This window comes from Zosterops lateralis, assembly GCF_965231275.1.
Source record: "Zosterops lateralis genome assembly, chromosome: 2".
NCBI lineage: Eukaryota > Metazoa > Chordata > Aves > Passeriformes > Zosteropidae > Zosterops > Zosterops lateralis.
In genome coordinates this window covers 6192835-6214985 of record NC_139763.1, presented here as the reverse complement: position 1 = coordinate 6214985, position 22151 = coordinate 6192835, and the positions used below count along the sequence as shown (strand labels likewise).

The 22151-nt window shown below is 45.2% G+C and overlaps 2 protein-coding genes across 4 annotated transcripts in view; both read right to left on the bottom strand.

The window, feature by feature from the left end:
* PDXK (pyridoxal kinase) overlaps positions 1-4833 on the bottom strand; it is a 40773-nt gene extending 35940 nt beyond the window's left edge. The window contains exon 1 of the mRNA XM_083854868.1: positions 4702-4833. Within this exon, the coding sequence (XP_083710994.1) occupies positions 4702-4788 (87 nt within the window). The 5' untranslated portion in view covers positions 4789-4833. The remainder of the gene's footprint in view (positions 1-4701) is intronic.
* A 5954-nt stretch (positions 4834-10787) lies between these two features.
* RRP1B (ribosomal RNA processing 1B) overlaps positions 10788-22151 on the bottom strand; it is a 30723-nt gene continuing 19359 nt past the window's right edge. For 2 of the 3 annotated variants that reach the window (XM_083854865.1, XM_083854867.1), the window contains exons 16-17: positions 20307-21493; positions 10788-11013 (exon numbers count right to left, since the gene is read on the bottom strand). In XM_083854865.1, the coding sequence (XP_083710991.1) occupies positions 21303-21493 (191 nt within the window). In that variant the 3' untranslated portion in view covers positions 10788-11013; positions 20307-21302. The remainder of the gene's footprint in view (positions 11014-20306; positions 21494-22151) is intronic. The other variant, XM_083854866.1, reaches the window with a different exon arrangement.

Genomic DNA, 22151 nt, shown 5'->3' with positions numbered 1-22151 from the left:
CCCCTCCCAGTCCTGTCCCACTCACCTTCTCTCCCAGCTCACTGTGCAGGTGGAAAGTCCCTCTCCTACAATCTTCTGAGAGGCTCAAAGTTCTCTGAGTGCACCTGAGCTGGGTTCATCTGGACAAGAACTTCTGCAAATGTCTGGTAAAGCCTTTCCCCAGAAATCCACACTGCCAGGTGGGGGGAGCCACCTTGTTTGGACTTTTTGGATTACAAGCCTTTCTCGGGGCCTCACCTTGTGCAAGGTGTTCACCAGACTTTTGCAGGTACATGCACTGACATCCACACAAGAAACAAATTCTCTTTACACAGCTTTGAACAAGCCTTCCAAGAGGGGTTGTGAATTTTTTAATGTCTTGGGTTGTTTTTTTTAATTCCTTCACCCCTTATCTATCTTTCTTAAAAGAACAAAGTCAGGGGGAAAATCGCATAGTTCCACAAGCTTCATTTGAAGTATGACTCTAGAGCAATAATTGTTGTTTCAGATATGCAATTTAGGACAATCTTTGGATATTATAAAGACCAAATGCATTTTTTCGTCTTTGCATTTATTTTTTTTTAAGGTTTAGGTTTTTTCAGCCTTTGATCTATAACAGAAATAAGAACTACACAGTAAGAACATTTCTTATTGTTACTCTGTAAAGACTTTTCATTGATTCATCCTTTTTCTGACTCATACTATTAACACAATAGCAGGGTTTGAAAAAGAAAAAGAGTCATCTTAAATAAGAGATGTACTTTTTTCCCTACACAATCCTTAAGCCATTTGAATACACTTTTTAATGAAATAAAGAGAAAAATCTATTTTTTTTTAACTAAAGCTGTAGATAATTAGCACAGATCTACTGATATTGGTTTTGGTCTCATTATATACTGGACTAGGCATAATCAATAAATATCAAAGAAATTACCACCTGTGCTGACCAAAGTTGTTTTCCCATCTATTCTACAATTAAGAAGGAGCTAAAAATGTAGACCTACCATTTTATTTCCAGAGGAGAATTACTGAGAACTACTCTGAGAATCAACAGTCCTATTTAATACCTGGACAACTATCTCCATTTAGTATTGGGGAAAAAAGTTTTTAAAAAAGTAAAATAATTGAATAAATTTCAAAAGGCCATTTTGTATTGTTTTGTAGAAACTGTCTATGGTTCTACAGTTCAGAACAGACAATTCCATTTTCCAGATCCAAATAATTAATGGTGTTTGTCTCAGATTTTGGCTCCATCTTCAAGGTAAACAGATATAAAAGGATATCAGATTATATACTCAAAACAGAGGCACAGTTTTCTCAAATTCTATGAGGGCAGATTCTATTCTGTCTAGGGCAGACAAAACAAACAAACAAACAAACCCACCCAAACCATTGCTGTTACTGAGACATAAGCAGAGATCAACATTCTCTGGTTTGCAGACAAGGGAACAAACAATTCCAGTGGCAATCAAATGTAAATGCAAACGTCCAGTGCCCAAACAAAACTGGTGGGGATTTTCCCATGTCCCTTCCTTATACTTTCAAAACTCCTTCCTGGAAGCTCATGGAGGCCCCAAGAACTGAACATACACACTGATTCCCAAGAGTTGATCTTTTGATGGGTGCAATGTATAAATCTTAAATTCCTCTGCCTACCAAAGTTTCCCTGTTGGTCAGAATGAGGTACCTCTGCAGACATCACCTTGTTCTTCTGGATTATCTGTGGTTTGACAAGGACAGTAATTCTCTTCTTGCCAGTTCTGCTTCCTTTACTTACTGCCTAAAAGGTGGGGCAGGAAGGGCAAGCTAAAATTATATTTAAAATTAACAGCTAAGAGATGTCTCTAAGGAACAAAACCACGTATGATAAGAGTCAAGTTGAATGCCATGGTGACAATATACATCATAAAAACTATGACAAATCTTAGTCAAGATTAGAAACATTTAGAAACTTAGAAACTTTTTTCATGTTTTAAATAATTTATCTGACTCACAGTGGCACTGTGACACTAACTCCACAAGTTAATGTACACCCTACTGCTCTTCCTGTCTTAAATGCCGGACCATCCTGAACCACTTCTTGATACTAAAAGCTCAGAGTACACAGCTGTGGAATAACCTAAGACTATTTTAAAAGTAATTCAGAATTACCTTCAGAACTTTTTAAAGAGACAGTAAGACCATGCAAGTAAAAACTATTTAAACTCTTGACAAGAAATTGAAAGCAGTGCTGAGGGCAGTTCACTCTCTGGCAAATCCAGGTGCACGTTTCCTCTACGACCTATTAGTTAATCTAGATTGTCTAATTACTGACATGTATTTTAACCTGAAGTGATGTAAAGAGTTCTAACATCTCTCACTTAGCTCTATTACTTCCATTATTATAACTGCTCTAATATATGGCCTAACTCTGTTTCACCGTGTTTTCCATATAGAAAGCATGTACAACACACTCCACAGAGGAAGTCATTCCACACACCTACATTTTAAATACTTTTGCTTTTTCTCTAGTGGGAGCCTGACAAAATGCAACTAACTGATTAAAAAAAGATCTTAAAGAATTCTCTTCTGTGCAGATTGCTGGCTATTGATAATAATGTCATAGATTTTGACCAAAGATCGGGTCATGCAAAAACAAGTAATGTTTTTTGGATTAGTCCGCAAAGAGCAGGTGAAATCATGTCAAGTTTTCTGTTTGGATGCTGCTGTCCAAATGCAGATTCCTGAACTGTTGTGTCAGGATTTCAGCTCATCACAGCTCACAAGCACACAGACACACTTATCTACACACATCCTGCCTTGCAAATTCGATACTAATGAGCTCCAAAGGGAGCCTCACTTAACTGGTTCAGAAAACTGAAGTAAAAAAAAAAAAGAGAAAGGGAAATAAAAGCATGCCAAACTTGCACCCATCCTCAAGAATAGATACAGGCCATCATTTTCATGGCTATATAAAAACAATATAAGAGAAAGACTCAGGATTTTAGTTCTCTTCATAAGAAAAGCAAAGTTTCACTTTGGGGCACCTTGCTCCATCTGATGTTCTAGCAAAACAAGGGTTTAGGTAACTTTCCAGCAAGCACAACTCCACTAAGGGCTGCCTACATAGGATGTGCAAGTGCAGTCAGTAGTGGCAGGAGTTTGACTGCTCCCCAAGGAAATTTCTTTTCCTCCCACTCCAGAAACTTCTTGTTACAATATACACTGAGGAATATTACACAGCATGAGTGCGACAGATTCTGAACAAAACCCAGCTACACCATCAACAGGGGTTTTTTAACTCAAGTAGTATTTTATACCATCATAGCCATGGAACTAAAGACACTTTCCAGGAACCCATTTGCCAAGTTACACAGCAGCTCACATGTCACAGAAAGGTTAAGCTACAGAAAATTAAAGAGAACCTTTGACAAAGAATTAGAATGGAGAGAGAGAACAGTTTAAGAGACTGGAGATTTCTGGAATAAGTACTACTGTGTGCTCTTCTGCTATATAGGAATTGAAAGGGGAAGTACAATTTTGAGATCATTCTGCTAGGAAAGGAAGGATAGCTGGCCTGCAGTTCATGACGATCTTTTGGGCTGGAGCTCTACACACTCGTATTTTTCCACAATACTCGGATTACACAGGTACATCACCCTTCACCACACATTAATTTTCAAGAGACTTGGTTACATTATAACTGGATGGTGAGCCGGGGGTGTGACACTGGCTTGTCACAGGCCTGATCTCACTTGCATCATTTATCTGAGTATCACCTCTGCTGTCTAGTCAAATGAGTTACACCATCGTTTGGTAAACACCAAAGATAAAAACCAAGATAAGACCAAAGACAAAACCCGAGATAACCAATGTCACAACACGGCGTGTTCTGGTACTGGGGTTCTTAGACAGCTCCTCACAGACACGCGTCTGTCAAGGCACAAGGACCTCTCCACGGGAAGGCCCGAATTATCCCTTCAGGACATAGACCCTTCACAAGAACCAACACTGAGATGTGCAAAGGTTCGCCCACTGTTTCCCCAGCACCGGCGGGATCCAAGCAAACAACCCCGAGGGCAGCACATGACAGCCGTGAAGGCCGAGATCCAATTACACCCTCCAGCCCCGGGCCATGTCAGGCAGGCAGCTCCCCCGGCCCTGCCTCTCGCACACGCCTTAAGTGTCCTTTACACCCCACCAGAGCTTCCCCAGACCCTCCGGGGTGGGGGATCACCCCAGGGCAGGCGGGGTTTATCTGGGTGCCGGCACAAGGGCAGCGCTGCCCCGAGTCCCCGGCACTGGGGACACCGCGGTGACCCTGCCCTGAGGGGCTGGATGCGCCTGCCGGCGGCAGCGGGGCCGCCCTCACCCCGGAGCCGCCGCAGGCAGCGAGCGCGGAGCCGAGCGAACCCACCGGAGCCGGCAGCACCCCCGGCTCGCCCTCCCCTGCCCAGCCCGCTCACAGCCCCGGGAGGAGCCGCGTTCACGGGAGCGGCGCGGAGCCGGCGGGAGGCGCAGGGACGGGCACTGCCGCCGGCACCGGGGCGGGCGGGGAGCGCGCCGAGTGCGGGCATCTCCCCACAGCGCCCTGACCTTACCCCGGCTCGGCAGGAGCCGCCCGGAGCTCGGCGGGCAGCGCTGCCGTCACACCGCCCGCCCGGCGCGGAACAGCGGCGGAGGGAGAGGAGCTGGCGAAGGGGGAGGAGGTGGAGGAGGAGGAGCAGGTCCGCGCCCGCTCACCTGCAGGGGGAAGGTGGCCGCCTTGTTGCCCACGTAGCCGCGGACGACGTGGCTCTGGATGGAGAGCACCCGGCACTCGGGCTCCATGGCTGCGCCGCGCGCGCCTGCCCGCGCCGGGCCGGGCCGGGCCGAGGTGGCGGCGCCGGGAGCAGGAGCGGGGGGCGGAGCGCGGGCGGCGTGTGACGCGCTGGCCCTGCCCGCCTGTCACACACACACACACACCCCCCCAGCGGCGCTGAGGGAGGGAGGCGGGCACGGGCCGGCTCCGAATGGCCGCCCAGCTCGGTGCTCGCGGATATGTGCGGGACGGAGGGGACAGGGCTCGCACCGAGCCGCGGGCAGCCCCAGCGCGGCCTCACAACACCCAGCGGCGTCACGCGGCCGCCAACGGCACCGGGCCCGCCCCGGAGCCCCGGAGCCCCCGACACTGCGGGTATCGAGGGCTGGCTCCGGCTGGGAGGGACCCAGCGGGTCACCGGGTTCTGCCGCCCAGCCCAGAGCACACGGCACAGGGTTGTGTGTCCGTTTGGCTCTGGGATGTGTCCAGTGGAGGACATTCCGTACCCTCTCCGGGATGTCTGTCCCGCTGCTCGGTCACTGCACGGTGAAGTTCTTCCTCATGCTCGGGTGGAACTTGGGACCATCAGTTTCTGCTCCTTGCCTCCTGCCCCTGTGCCCGGCACCACCAAGCAGAGCCTGGCCCGTCCTCTGACAGCCCCCTTGTAGATATTTATACCCATTAATGAGATTCCTCTCTGTCGTCTCTTCTCAAACCTGAACAGGCCTCAGCCTTTCCTCATAAGAGAGATGCTTCATTCCCCCGCTCATCCTCATTGCCCTCTGCTGGTCCTGCTCCGGGAGCTCCGTGTCTCCTGTGCCCTGAGGAGCCCAGGACTGGACACAGTAAAGGAGCATTTTCTATCTGAAAAGAGATTGTAGTGGGGATGGGGGCCAGTCTCATCTCCCCATGCCTACAGTGGGAGGACTAGAGGAAATGGCCTTAAGCTGAGGCAGAGGTGATTCAGATTTTTTTGCAGTTTTAGGACCTGCTCCAGGAGCTCCCTGTCTCCTGTGCCCTGAGGAGCCCAGGACTGGACGAAGTAAAGCAGCATTGTCTACCTGAAAAGAGATTGTAGTGGGGATGGGGGCCAGTCTCACCGCCCCATGCTTACAGTGGGAGGACTAGAGGAAATGGCCTTAAGCTGAGGCAGAGGTGATTCAGATTTTTTCGCAGTTTTAGGGTGCTCAGATGTTGGAATAAGTTGCCCCAAGGAAGCAATGGAGTTACCATTCCTGCAGGTGTTTAAGAGATGTCTGGGTCTGACACTGGGTGGTGTGGTTTAGTGGTTATGGGGTTACAGTGGTACAGTGGAGTGGGCAAAGCATCCTCCCCTGTGCCATGCTCATGTCCCACAGTTGCCCACATCCCTCTGGAAAGCCAGGACAGGCACAAACATTCCACCTGTGCGACAGCTTCCCTTCCTCAAGTGTTCAGAAAGCCCTGTAGAGTCACAGAGGGCACAGGCAGCCCCACAGGCAGCAGTGCCTGGAGGTGGCACGCTGGCCCAAGCTGTGGGTGCCCTGACAGAGCACCACCCTCACAGCTGGCTTCTGAAGTGAGTGCAATTGTGTGTTATTGACCCAGAAGAAAAAAAAAACCCTTCGGAGAGCTGCCAAAGAGTAAAAGAAGATGTATGCATTGGCTGGCAAGTGCTACGATACATCAAGACTCTGCTGAAATAGGACTTGGTAATGTGCTTGGGAATTTCATCTTCCTCTGGTCATTTGTCATTATTGACCGTCACAGGTTCAATCACAGCTCACAAGAAATCACACCTGATGCCTCTTGTTCTTCTTTGTGGATAGCTTTGAATCGACTCTTGAAACTGCGTGATTATTTCTTAAGGTGAAAGAGTATTTTCCTCATCATGAGTAATCTGTTGGAAAATGAGGGAACATACTGTTCTCTCTTCAGTTGTCACTTGTGTTAAAAAACTTAAGGCTTATTCTAACCTGGCCTTACTACGAACTGTTGTTTCAGCCCTTCAATACATTTTTTTTTTTGAATTGCAGAAATCAGTGTGTCTGCATGGTGGGCCAGAGCAATGAATTATCTGTGACATGTATGCTTCCGCTCCTCTAGCTGAGAGGACAATTGTTGGAATACAGATTTTTCCTCCTTTTGCCTGGTTTTCATCCTTTGCTCAGCCTTAGTGCTTATTGCACCACTTTGACCTTGTAAGCAAAGATACACACACACCAGTTCTGTGTGGGCTGCTATTTTCTTCCTAATACTCTGAAATGTCAAACAAAATCCAGTTCCTAGAAAATTTTATGCTTTTCCCAGAGGAATATCTTAAGCCTCTCTTGATGGTCTTTAATGGATTAAGAAGTAGAACCTGCATACACAGAACGTGTGTGACTCAACAGTATCCAGCCCTAATGTTTTTCAAGGTGTGGAGGAATCTATATGTCCATACACTAAAGAAGTTGCCTTAAGCAAAACAAAGGCCAGAAAATAATTCTCCTTCCCTTCTAGAGAGCAGCTCATCTGAAGGTGGGTACACAATTTCTGAGCAGTGTTTTTTTACAGACTTTGCCATATTTATTCTTTAAGAAGTCAGGCCTCTCCCTCATAAAGAGGACTATGTGTCTCAGAAAAAAAGTGAAGCTAAGCTTCAATTTCATAGTGATCATGTTGCCTACTGTGCCGTTCTTCTCAAAAAAATAACTCCCAGGTATTCCCCCAAATTTGGGGATTACTAAGACTGTTTGAGGAGCAAATAACCATTCAGTGGATGCTAGAAATATTCATTAAGAAAAAAAAAGTAAAACGCCAGGCAAGTTAGATCAAGATGTCAGCAACAAAGCAGCTGCTCTCAGCTTCCCACTACAGCCGCTGCTATAGAGCTGCTTGGATGATACCTCCTCAAGCTCCTGGCCTCTCAGTGATCTGTGCATGGAGTTCTACGGTTCTTTAAGGTAACCTGATCTCTCAAACCAGATCTGCTTGATCAGAGCAGAACATTTGTTGGAAATAATGAAATTGAGGTACAGTTTATCAGAGTTTGATCAAGAAAGAGTCAAAAAGACCACAGTTTATCAACAACTGGCAATCTTTCTTCCACAAATGTTCCTCCTACCTTCTACTACAACTCAACTAAATGTTTCTCACATCTTCCTCACTCTCTGCTCAGCCTGGGAGTGCACCGCAAACACACCCCATGGCAAACCTGAGGCAAGAATACACATGAGAATTGTCCAGCCAGCAGTTCTGGAAGATGCACATCTTTCCCTGCCTTCCTTGCTCCTGGGCAGACAGGACAAACATCCTTCTGGGCCAGTTGTTGCACAGGCTGCTGCCTCCCTATATCTGTGTTGTTACCCTTTGGAATTCCAGCTCACTGTGCATGAAGAAATGGTGAGATTAGAGCGAATAACAAGCTTAACATGGGTCAACAATGTCACAATATTGCAATAAAAGTAATCACCTTTTGGATTGCATAAACAACAGCAGAGTCTGCCAGATATAGGAAACCATCCTGGACTCCTCCAGTCATACTCAGCACTGGTTGGGTCTCTGGGAAAGTACTGCCAGGTTTTTGGAACTCGTGGTATTTTATTCAAAAGGGAACAGTGGCACAAAGCAGGAGGCTGTAAGAAGGGTCCAAGGCTCAGGACACACAGCCTAGGAGGAAATGGTTTCTTTAGCTTAATGAAAGCTCAACTCTAACGACAGCCTACAAATACATATGACACAGAGCTGTGAGGGAGCAGAAGGGAATAAACCAATTTCCATAATGGAGTGGTTGCTGCCATTATGAAAGGGATTATGAGACACACAGGAAGAGATTGCTTTAAAAGACTGAAGAGGTTTAATTTTCATTTTGTTTGTTTTTCATAACTACTGGAAGAAATATTTTATAAATATTGGTAGCTATTTGTGTGATTTGTTTTGGAACAGGGGACAGACTTTACTTACCAAGGTCTCCTGAAACCCAGATTTTTGATATAAGCACAATGGGAAAGATGTGGGGCTGCCAAGAGTATGATACACTGACCTTGATAGAAGATGCAGAGAGAGAGGGCTTTAAATCAGATTTTGAGCAATGTATATGGATTCTATAAATAATCATAGATGTGACAGAAAATAAAAAGGTCATAGTTATGTGAAAACAGTATCAATACCCACTCCTTTTCTCAATAAGTCTCGAGGGTGGCAGAATTGGACCATCAGAGAGTAATAATTAGAATCATAGAATCTGATGAAAATGGAAAAAAACATTAAGATCATAGAGTCTAACTGTCAAGTCCACCACTAAATCATGTCCCTAAGCACCACATCACATCTCTTAAATACCTCCAGGAGTGGTGACTAAGCCACAAGCAGCCAGTTTCAGTGCTTAACAACCCTTCCAGTGAAAAGAAATTTTTTCCTAGTATCCAATCTAAACCTCCCCTGTTGCAACTTGAGGCCTTTTTCTACTGTCCTGTTGCTGGTTACTTGGGAGAAGAGACCAAACCCACCTACAATTTCCTTTTAGGTTGTTGTAGAGAATGATAAGGTCACCTCTGAGCTTCCTTTTCTTCAGGCTAACCACCCCCAGGTTCCCCAGCTGCTTCTCCTAGGCCTCATGTTCCAGACCCTTTCCCAGCTCCAGTGAAGAGTATACCAGTCCAAGCCACAAGCAGCCAGGTTTTTTCCAGAAGAATTCCATGGGAAATGGTGTCAAAGGCTTTGCTCATGTCTAGACAACATCTAATTGTGCATTCCTCAGTCAGAAAACCATCTGGATTTAAGATACTAATTTTTGCTTTTCAGTTGAATGTTTGCTAAGACAGATTGTAAAGTACCAATTTATGATTGTGATAATTGCCATAAAGTATTAGCAACATTTGACGTAGGAGGGCACCGTTATCCTTGTTTCAAGCCAAATTTTCACTTGGCCTCATTAAAGTGATTAACTTTGTCAGGAACTGTCAATATTAAGGGATGACGCAATCAGAAGATCAAGTGGGCTGTGTATTCACTTACACTTTGACTCAAACCTATTCTCTGTCACTGACTTGCCAAAGCTCCATGTATTCTGAGCATTCTTGACTCCAAATGTCAGGCCCAGTCTTGCAATCCTCTCATCCATTGTTTTACTGAGGTAAATGGAACTGCTTCTGGGATAGCATCCAAGGGGATAGGTGTCAAGCTGAGAGATGGGCCAGTGATAACAAAGTTTTGTTTAAAATGCTGCATTACTGTCACAACTTGCCACAGCTGAACAGCACTGTATAGCAGGGCATTCTTGATCCTCATCTCCTTCAGAAACTAAAAATACAGCTTTTTATAACGTGCAAGATCACTATGCTGAGCAATTCCAAGCTGAAGCACTCTTTGTGCTGGTACAACTCCCCATAACTCCCCATAACAAATATTTTGGCTGATGCTGATGCCTGCACATATTGATTCTAGTGTCCATTTAATAAAATAGTCAAAGTTGATGAAAACCAGGAAGACTTTGCTTGGCTAAGGGAGATAAAGTGCTTTTTATTAGTTTGCAGTTTTGTCCTGAATGCTCATGCTTGCACCCTCAGGAGCCAGTTCTATTGCACTTAGTACCCACTACCTAATACTGGGGAAAAATAACTCATTGTCAGGAGTTTAATTCCAGTTATCTCTTTTTGACCTTGATTTTTAATAATTATAATTCATAGAATAATTTAAGGGGTAGCTGAATAAGTGGAAATACCCCTTTGTCAACAAATGTATTTCAGCAGCAGAGCAGAACCCTGCTCAGGAAAGCAAAGAAATAGGAGATGCAAGCATTTATGGGGTGACACAATACAACATGTGGTCAGGACACCAGCTTTAGAGAAATGCATACAAATGTCTTTGTTTAGCTTCATTTTTAAGGCACTTTTGGGGGAAACGTGAAGATATTGGTGATATCTCATTGCCTTTAATTCTTTGATTTCACAGACACTTCTGTACCTGTTTTTTGATATTTAACCTTGAAAACTGTTTGACTTAGATTTTGGGTCAGAAATTCTGCACACACTGCATTATTTGCTTTATGAAACGTGACAACAGCTGGTAAAGAGCAAGGCCTTTCCTGGCAATGGGAATAAACCTCTCAGTCATGAAGTGCATCTCTCAGCAGTTTGTCCTGTGTGTGTCTTGCATCACATGCTGTCGTCTTGCAGTCATGAGTCACTTGCTTCAGCTCCCACTGCTCAGGAATATCGGCTTGGCAAAGCTGCACAGCTTATTCCCTGGGGAAATCTGCACACAAAGCAGTGGGAAGCCAGGCCACTGCTGTGCTGGAAACAGAACAGATTTGCATTTGAGTTCAAGCTGCAGGGTGTACATGCTAAGTTGACTAATACCACATCTATTTCTAGTCCTGTTACCTGGGTAATGGTGATTTCATTTTGTTCTTTTCCTTCAGTGGTTACAAAGAGATTTCCTACTTTAAATTAACCTTTAAAAATCTGAATGAAATACAGTGAGTTCAGACATGAGCTACAAAATTTTTACAGCTGTTGTAATTTCACTAATTAGCAAAATAGCAGTAATGGAGGACAGATTTCAGGAGTCTCAGAGATGCTAGTTCTGTCCCAGGCTGGAAATTCCTTCTAATTTGCTCTTGTTTTTGTCTGTGTTATTAAGGGACAACTCTCCCCACTCCTGTCATTTTGGCCATTCTAATTAGTAGCAAAGTCTAACCTATGTAGTTCTGAAAGTTTCCTCGTTTTTCTCCTTAGTACAAAAATAAAATGGTAGAATGAAATCAGCAGACATTAGTAGCACCAGGATTTCATACCAAACTTTGAAACTTACATTCTCAATGGTTTTTTCTCCAGGACAACTAACAACCTCTACAATTAAATAAGCTAAACTGATAAAAAATATATGAAAATTGCACAAGATAAATGGGCAAAAACGAAGAGTTTGTCATCTGGTTCTGGCAGATATTTGAGCAGTCTAACGTTATCAGCAGCAGTGGCAAGTTCCTTGGGCAGATAACATCACAGTCCACAGCCAGTTAGAGATAATCAGCAAAAATGTGTGTGCAAACCCTGAACATGCCAGTGGCCAACTGCAAATTCCTGTGCCTGGCATTACAATTGCAGTACAATACTTCCTACTCTTGGCAAGCAACTCTGTACAGCTCAGGCCCTCAGTGGCCAATTTTGCAGCTCGTGAACAACAAAGCAATTTCTTGCCCTCTTGCCAGAACAGGTTCCCGAGTGGATTTCCAAGGGAGAAAGAGCCAGCACACTCTGCTCTCTGATGCTCTACTGGAATGCAGTGCAGACCTTGTGAATGATTCCTATCCTCCTTTTCAAAGGGGTTCATTAAAGAGTTGAGGGCTTTATTTTCAGAAATAAAAAATTTCCATGACAATATTCTGCAAAGGCAAGTACACATTATTGGTATTAGACAAGTGTTTACAGTTTTACCCTTCATTTTATAGTAGATGTCTCCAAGATGTTTAACATAGTGGTAAAGCCTATGGAAACATGGGTCAGCACTGGAAGGAGATCTGCTCCCTAAACTGAGACTGGAATTTGTTTCCCTGAAGGGCCTAACTCTTGGCACTTGTAAGTTTTTTCACAAACTTGTCTCAGTGAGGTAGGATTTAGTCAGGGACTCTCTCCCCATCCCCATTCCTTACTAAAGAGCAGAATTGCCTCACAGAGAGCTATTATAGTATTGTATCCTCCTCTGAGTAAGATCACTGAAAAGGGTCTGGGCTGGAACCTGACCAAACCTTCATTGATTGAAAGCATTCAACAGCAGAAGGAAATTCTAAGGAATGAATGAAGACAGTCACAAATCTTACTGGACTTAGAGAAGTCTGGCCTTTTTTTGTCATTAAGAAGATCTTGAACAATTATTTCAACCTTTTTCTGTTCAGTTTAATTCTTTATCTCACTGACCAAATATGCAAGTTTTTGTGCTGCTCTGCTCACAGGAGAGCTGTGGGTTTGGAGGGTGAGCTGTTCCAGGGATGAGGAATTGGCTGGATGGACTCAGGATTGTGCAGTGGCTCCATGTCCAGCTGCAGGACAGGATTGAGGGATGTCCCAGGGCTCTTGCATGGCTTCCCCAATGACACAGACAGTGGATCCAGCTCACCCTCAGCACATTTACAGGGGATGGGAAGCTGAGCAGGGCAGGTGACACTATGGAAGGACAGGGCCATGCAGAGGGACCTGAGCAAGCTTGGGAAGTGAAACCACAAGAACCTCATGAGGTTCAACAAGGCCAAGTGTAGGGTGCTGCACCTGGGTCAGGGCAGTCCCTGATTCACAGAATCATCAAGGTTGGAAGAGACCAGCAAAACCATCCAGTTCCATCATCATCCCAGCACCACCATCACCACCCCTAATGCAAATCCCAAAGTGCCACATCCATCCAGATGGCCAGACACAGAGGTGGGGGCCTACAGGGATGTGTGTGCGAGATGGGTGTGCTGGGCACAAGAGTGAGAATGCAATCAGGGGGTGTGTGCAGAGCAGGAGTGTGAGGCATACTTGTGCAGGAGTGTTAGCACACAGGGGGTGTGCTAACAGAGCACCATGATGAGTGTACAAAACAAGCAAGGCCCTTTTGCAGACAGCTGAAGTAGCACTGAAATGTAGGGGTGTGCAGGGCACTCTGGGAGTGTGCAGGGCACTGCCCTGAGATTTGGATGTACTGGAGGGGCTGGAATATCCAGAGTTGCAGTTGACAAGGCCACCTGAAAGCCTCTGGGGAGGGATTGAGGGGCAAACCAAAGGAGAGGGTGTCACTGTGGGAGGATGCTCTTGGCCACCCACCAGGACAATGACATTAACAAATGGTTCTTTAAGGAACCAAGGGACACCTCCAAATCAGCCCCCCTTGTCCCTGTGCGGGAATTCACCTTGCCGGGCGTGCACTGGGAACACCACACAGCTGGTCCAAACAGCCCCAGGAGATTCCCCAAACACCTGGGTGACAACTTCTCTGTGCAGGGACTTGGGGAGCCGGCTGGGAGAGGAGCCCTCTGTTTTGTTGCTGTTCCCAGAGAGGCTCTCGGGGCTGCCCTGGGATTGTCTCCGATCTCGGCTGCTTTGGCCGTGCCCGTCCGGCCCCCGGGATGGGCCAGGCACAGGTGAGCACGGCTGGAAAAGCAGCATCTTTTATCAGGGTGTCCATGGCAAAGTCCCAAAATGGATTCTTCCACCCCATGTGCAAGAAGCCAATCCTCACACAGAGTTCAGGTATTTCCTTTATTTACAGTTCTGCACAGAAGGAGGTGCTGGGTGGCAAATCCACAAAGCCAGCACAGTGACTATCAAATCTTTCACTAATTATTTGTTTTAGCAAACAAAGGCATTCATGTTCATTGGCTACCAGTTATATGGTTCTCTTACTAATTTCACATATTATTTCCTTTTAAAATTATTTTCATATTTTTATAATATCATATCATATCTAAATACTTAAATATTACATTCATATATATGCAATATATAATGCTCTATATAATATATATGATATATTTTATTATATTCAAAAGATAATGATAATTATTAATAAATGTTTATTAATAATTTATAATAAATATTTATTATTAATAATAAATATTGTGTATAGATAAAAATATTAGATAATATGGAATATTTAATTTGTATGTTATAGTAGTAGTATGCTTTTGCTACTTATTAAATATTAATGTAATAGTTTCTGTTATTATTAGCTAATATTACTGCAATTTATAATTAGCTAATGTGAATATCTTAATAGTTTCTTCTATTTGATATAAGATTACTTTTCTTCTTATCCTAACCAATCTTTCTCTATGCTCAGTTTTTCTTTTCTTTTGAAGAGGTTCCTCTTTTCTCTCTGGGTTTCTGGGGTCACTGGGCCAGGAGTTGGTGGTCACCGTCTCCCTGTGCCAGAAGTACCTTTTCCCCAGCTGGAGCCAATTTCAGCTGCTGAGTTGGCTTTATGAGTTTTGTCCTGATCTGGAAAGTTCTGCCAAATGTCCTTGTGGCTGTCACTCACATCCCTGGTGTCTCCTCTGAGCAGGAGCTCCTTCTCCCCAGGCTTTGTGCACCTGCCCTTGGCTCCAACACCACTGGTGCCTCTCAAGGCCAACCCTCAGCCAGGCCACTGTCCCGACAAGGAGCTGCTGTCCCTGACACCCGGACACCAGAGGCAGCCCGTGTGACCCCCGGCAGGCCCTGGGCAGGCTCTGGGCCATCTGCCCCCTGGCCTGGCTCTGGCAGCGAGCCCTGATTGTCCGGCTGTGGCCTCAGGCAGGAGCAGAACAGCCACCGCAGCGCCCGCCTGAAGCGGGACGGGCGTTTCCTGGGGGGAGCCGCCTGCTCCCCCAGGGCCTGGGCTCCTGCCTGGGGGCCTGAGGGGTCTGGGGGGCAGCAGGGGCTGGGTGGGGCAGGGCCCTGGCTCTGTTCCCCTGCTGCCTCCACCTGCTCAGTGTCACTGATTGAGGCTGTTTGCTCAACCAAGGCTGGAGAAGCTGCTGCTTTGGCTGAGTCCTGGGAAGTGGCATCAGTGTCCTGCAGGAGCTGTGGGTACTTGGGGTTGACCCAAATGGTGTGGATGGTGATGCATTCCCAGTTCTTCTGTGACTCCCCTTTGTCACTGTCATCTCTCTCTTGGTATGACGCTGGGTAATGTCTGACTTCTCCTTCGGACAGCTCTTGGTCAATGGCATGTTCCCATTGAGGAAACATTTTGTCGCTGTTTTTTTCTTGGGCCAGCTCTTGCATTCTCATGTCCAGCCACTTGGATACCATTTGGTGTGTCTCAGATTCCCAGTGGTACAGCTCTGGGTCTGTCTCACCTTCTGACAGGTCTTGGTCTCTTTTGTCATCCCATTTGTACAGCTCTTGGACATTCACATCTTGCTTTTGGGAAGGCTCCTGGCATCTCACAACTTCCCCATGGGACAGCTCTTGGTCTCTCTCAAATTCCACTTGAGACAGATCTCGGTATTTCTCATCTTCCCATTGGGACAGCTCTTGTACCCTCTCATTTCCCCATAGGGGCAGTTCCTGGCCCAAGCAGAGTTTTCTCTCCTCCCTGGCCAAGTCCCACTCCACGGTCTGTGTCCCTGGCAGCTCTGTCCCTCCTGCTGCCCCTTCCCACTGCTCCCCGAGGGGTTCCAGCCATGCAGGGCAGGAGCTGGGGGAGCAGCAGGGGCTGGAGGAGGACCAGGAGCTGGGGGAGCAGCAGGGGCTGTGCAGGGCAGAGCCCTGGGTCTGTGCCCTGGCTGTGGGGGAATGAGGCGACTGCCTTGGCACAACCTTGGCCTCCAGGCTGCTGCCTCCAGCCCCATCCCAGCCCCCTCTGGGGCTGGCTGTCCCCTGGGGCCTCACACACAGGCCCAGCTGCTCCATGGCAGGGGGGGAGTTGGGGTTTGCCTCCTCCTTGAGCATCTCCATCGTGCTCTGCTGCTGAGGCTCTCGGGGAGCTGCTTCCTCCTGACAGAGCGTCTCTCCTGGGACTGGGCACTCCAGGGCTCTGTGCCCCTTGGATACCCCTCTGGCAGGGCAGGGCTCTGCCATGTCACAAAGGCCTCTCTGTGTCACCACGGGCCCTGACACAACGGACCTGTGTCACAAAGGCCACACCCGACATCCCTTTGACAGCCGACCCCATTGGAACGGGCACAGAGCAGCCCCAGACTTGGGTATTTGTAGCCCCTGATGTGCCCAGAGCCCTGTGAGGCTTTGGACATATGTTGGAGTCCAGGGCATTCCTCTGGGCACCCTGGAAGGTCACAGACCTCAGTAGAGAGGTCTGGGACCTGAGAAAGAGGATCTGGGGTCTGTGCAGGGGGGTTTGCCTGGCACAGAGCCCAGGAAGACACAGGCTTTGATTTCGGTCCATGTGGAAAACATCCAACACAGAGAGGAATTACAAGTCACAAATGTGTAACAAACAGCAGTGTAATTTATCACCAGGTAGAAAGTTTTGTAGTTTTGGGTTTTTAGGATGGAGCTGACTGGGGGATAAGATGGAGGAATTAGGGTGTTGCCCTGAGTCCTTCTCCCTTGCCATCCATTTTCTGCAGTGACGTGGGCACAAGGTAGTTTGCTAGGATTGGGTCAAAGTAGAAATGACCCTTCTTGTATAGGTGTCAGGCATTGGCACAGAATTGTAAATAAGAGACACATAGTTATCTGTATAAAAGCAGAGCGACCTCCCATCATGGGTGGAAGTTGCATCGTGTCCGAGCTGCTGTGAACACCTTGGCCAGACACAAAGAACTTGTAAGATAAGAATTAATAAACAACACGAGAAACCAAGAAGACCAAGACCTTGACACTCCATTCTCATGCTGAGCACAGACCTAAAGCCTTTGGAGGTCACCAAGGAAAAAAAAAAAAAAAAAAGACCCACCAGAACCACTAGCCTGACTCTCAGGCAAAAGAAAACAAAAACCTGAGAGACATAGTCCCACACAACAGCCCTGAGCCACTGGCCAGATGGACACAGCCAGGGAGTTGTGTGCTGGCTCCATGTCCAGCTGCAGGACAGGGATGAGGGATGTCCCCCAGGGCTCTTCATGGCTTCCCCAACGACACAGACCTGGCCACAGACTGCAGCTGTTTCAGTTTCAGAATTTCAGATCTCTGCTGCTTTCCCTGGCCCTGTCTGGCTCCCACAATGGACCACGCACAGGTGAGCACAGTTGGAAAAGCAGCATCATTTAATAATGTCTCCATACTGAAGCCACCCTGTGTCACTCCCTCAGGATGCTGCACAGGCTCTGCACCAGCCTCTTTTACACAACTTTTCAATGAAGGAACTCTGTTCCTCTTTTACCAGAGGATTCATGGTTTAACTTTACTAGTGACACCCATAGGGATAGATCAGTTTTCTTTATTTGAATAATTACTTTTGCATTCCTGAAAATTATGTGCCTGTCAAAACACTGTGTTTAATTTTAATTGATCCTGAGTAGGTGCAGAGCCTGCCACTACCCGAGGTTGGGTCACAGCACCCTGTGCAGGGTTTCTCTGTACACAAACTCTTTTAGATGTGCTCTGGTAACAAGCAGGCCAACAGCTTTCCAAGTGTCCATCTCTCACCTATCCTGGCACTCTGCAGTGCACATCTTGCCACGTGAGCACTTGGGTTATCAATTTTCATCACCAAGCAGTGACAGCGTGTGATCTGCTAATTTCTCCTGAGCAATCTTTTAGGTGCTATCTCTGACCCAGTTACAAAGGTAAAAAGTTCAAGGTGTATGAACAGCCACGTCCTGTCCCCAAGCCTACTCCAAAGGTGTCTGAGTCTTCAGCAGTTTGGGCTCTTTATACTATCAAATAAAAGGAAAAGACAGCAGGTGCACACCAGCAAGAACAATTTCCTTTGTGTTTTCAAGTGTCCCCCCTCGCCGAGATGTTACCCTCTCCAAACCTCCCAAATTCACAGATTTACCCAAAATACAATGTCCACAAAAAATATGGTTTATTGGACTGGATTAAATGATGCAATGCTTAGACATTGTATTTGTATTAACAATGCTCTTGCAGAGAAACATAAAATGATACTTTTTTTCCTGCCTCTGAAGAAATCTCAGTGCAGGTAATTCCTGACAAAGGGCACTGGACACTTTCCAAGTCACACAGTTTTGACAGACTGTAAGACATCTTGCATATCCAATAATTGAAATAGAATTTCAACTTTTTGCCTTGCTGAATTAATTCTGTGCTTTTGAGTTCTCTTGAAGCTATGAAGAGTTATAAACTACTAGAGCTTGACAAAGTTGATCAGATTTGTAACAAAAATACAGAGACTCATTAAAAAACACTGTCCTTCACAAGTTAGGCCACATTATTTTTGACTCAGAGCATGGCTGGCAGCAAGGGAGCTGGAGTAACACTGAAAAAAAACCCATGAAGTGACATTAAACAGGTCAGATGAGTTTTCCTTTCTCTTTTCTTACCAATACATCTCTCCTCAGAGTACTGTTGTGTCTGTGCAGTGGATACTGCGAGTTAAATTTTTTTTTTTTTTTTTTTTTTTTTTTTTTTTTTTTTTTTTTTTTGTCTTTAATTTTTATTGGCATTGTCACTATCCAAATAATTTGGGTAATGTATTCAAATGTAACCCAACAATGCTGAATAAACTGCACTGACAGTGGTCAGGTTTTGTTTGTAAAGTTGTCCTGAATGAAATTCCAGACACACTGAAGACAATACCCACCTCACAGGTACATTTACAAAACATTGCACCAGTTTTGTGGCACAGATGGATTATGGATGCATCGCAATGAGCAATCACACCACTAAAATTTTAGATAAAAACCTGACTGCCATTTCTGCCCTCTCCATTTAACACTGCGGGCAACAAAATTGTTGGACAAGCAACAGGTTCAGTGGATCTACAATCAAGAGAAAAAGACCCAGACAACCGATACATTTCCATAATAAGTTATATGTATTAAAACCAAACCCCAGTGTGTCTGGATTTTTCTGTGCACACCAGATCCACCGAGTGATTTTTTGCATCTCTGTCCTTGGAGGAATGTGGCATCTCCAACCTGAGGCACTCACAACCACGCACATACAAATGGTTTTATGCATATTCCACAGGAGACTTTTCACCCACAGGACAAAGTAACAGTACAACATACTGAACAGGCTGTTACACCCTACTTATCATCATCTTGTCAACAAAATCCATTATGCTAATATACAATGACCTTTTAAACACATAAATGAACAATACTTGCATAAACAAGTATCATTAATGTATCAATGTATTCTCCAGAGTTTTTTATTGATCACAGAAACCGACACAGCCTAACCCAATACCAAAACCAAATGAAATTCAGTCCTTCACTGTAAATGAGAAAAGACAAGAGCAAAATTAATTTCTGGCAGTACCATAAACCATGGACTGTCACAAACTTAGTGAGAGAACTGGGACGGATTAGAATTGAGCAGCTGAGGCCAACCAGCCATCTGGAAGTACCCCCAGTATTTTGAAGCAATTGTAGATGAGCTACAAATAAACCATTTTCTTATGAGGAAAATACAGTTGCTTATGAGGAGTAATCTGGCAGAGGACAGACAACGTAAAGGAGTGGTAAAAAACCGCACTGAAGTATGCAAATACATCACAAGATGTAATTCTGCTGGCTGAAGTAGCTAAATAAACATCAGTTTATTTAACTGATAATCCAGTTATCCTAAGACAAGGTAATGAAGCAGGTTCATCCTCTCTTTTACAGGATCAAAGGAATAACTGGTGTGAAGCTTCATGAACAGCTTTGCTCTGGCACCAGGCTGTGCTTCCAAGCTGAGCTCTATTGTAGAGAGCTGCTGTAAAGCCTTTGCCTCATTCACATAAGGAAAATTTCCAAAGAAAGATTTCAAATCTTCCAATTGCATAAAAAAAGTTTTTAATTTACTCTCCCTCTCCTCACTGTTCCCATTCAGATTTCATAAATGATCTCTAGCAGAAATGCACCTCAGTAAATTAAAAATAAAACACGCATAGTAGCAATAAAATATCCAAATAAAAACACTCCAAGAAATGCCAAGTGGACATCTGAGTCTACATCAAAACCAAAACCAAGCTGCATGGGCTGTAGTTTCACCTGTACTTAGAGGCACCAAAACTTTCAGAGAGATGTGTCCTACCCAAAGATGCACGACACACATCTAGCTCCCTTCAGTCCAGGCAGAGGTTCATACACTGAATGAGGGCTGAGTTCTGGCACAATGTGGTGATATCAGCTGCTAAAGCAGAAAACCAGGAGTCTTGTCAGGCCTTCAGGAAAGGCAGCAGAGAGGGCTGGGGAAAGACCTGGAAATATCAAAGATTTCTCCTGCGCAAGATCATGAGTTTCAGTTCAGTGAAGAGAAGGAGCCAGCTCACACTGTGACAGGCTCAAGCCAGCTTTGGCACTTGCATTACTGAAAATAATGTGACTTGTCCCTAACTCAGCAGGCAACCAGCTGTGAAGCTTTACTTGCACCAGTGACCACTTGAGCAACAGCTAAGAGTTTCTTATCCCAGGGAAAGTTCACTTGCTAGCTGCAAAGCTGCCCAAGTCCCGCTGTTATTAAACAGAGACACGAGGTAATCATTATTTCCAGAAGAATTAACAGGATGCCAGGGGTGACACATGAAAAATGAGAGAGTAGAATTTTAAAATACATGATCAAGTAAGGCTTAAAATTTACATTGCATTTTTCCAATTTAAACTCTGTCTAATGAAAGACAATTTAACAGCATGCAAGTTGTCTCACACTGGCTCAAAAAAAAAAAAAAAAATCACTGGAACAATCAAACCCTGAACATTCCTTAATTAAATGGACAAGTCTTTTGGGAATGACATGGGCAGAGACCATACTTTTTGTAGACCAAACCTGAGCAGAGATTGGATTTTGTTTCTTTTCTGTAAAAAGACAAAACATGTATTTCAAGGTAGAGCTGAAGTGGTTTCAAAATAGCAATGACCCGGGTCATAATCAGAATTTTGTATATACAATTTGTATTAACTTAAAAAAATAAAGAAGTTCAAAATACCTCCAGAGAACATTTTAGGTTAGCAAAATGTCCTGTACAAAAGTAGGCCACATTTGTTGGTTTAAAAGAAGTCCACAGCAGTTGGTCTCTTCTTAGCTGACATAGTAAATGGTCTCTTCATTTGGGGCTCTTTTGCTGGGGTCACTGAGGGTGACTTCAGCACCCCATGACGAGGTTTCTGTTCAGGATTGAAAGCCACACGGGAGGGTCCTTCTGGGCTCACTAATATACTTTTGTCAGTCTTTTTAAATTCTGTTGAAAAACAAGCCAACAAGTTAAAAAGAAAACCCCAGGAATAACTGAGCCTGTCAATCAACTGTAGAATTTCCCAGCCCTAGAAGCCTGAGTTAGACCCTCCAGCCCAGCAAGGATCAGAAGCCTAAGAGTTGGCAGAGAAAAGAGATGGTGGTGCAGCACATCTCTCAGCAGAGTCCCCTGGGGAACAGGATCTGCTGCAACCCACTGTGAACCCTCTTCATGGTTCCACAGACCACCAGAGACTCTGGGCCTTTTCCTCAAATGTTCCAGCTATCCTGAAAAACGCCACACTGGACTTTATGAGATGACAATGGGTAAGCAGTGTCTGTACTCTGTCTGCTGAACAGCTCTAGAGACTCTTGGCCATCCCTTCAGCCAGCAGGGAGGCATTTCTTTTTCATTTGGTTCAGATGTGGTTTTTTCATTGTGTTCAGATGTGTTATATTAACATGAAGACATTTACCTAAGTACAATGTTCTCAACTTGAACTTGACCTACTGCACACCTCAGAGAGTTAAAATGTAGCTAAATGAATACATTGAATATAATTCCTTGCTACAGAGCAAGACATTTATTTAACAGGGAAAACACCACCTGCTTACAGAAGGGAATTGACCTTTATCTCTTCATGACCATTAAACCACAAGCAGCC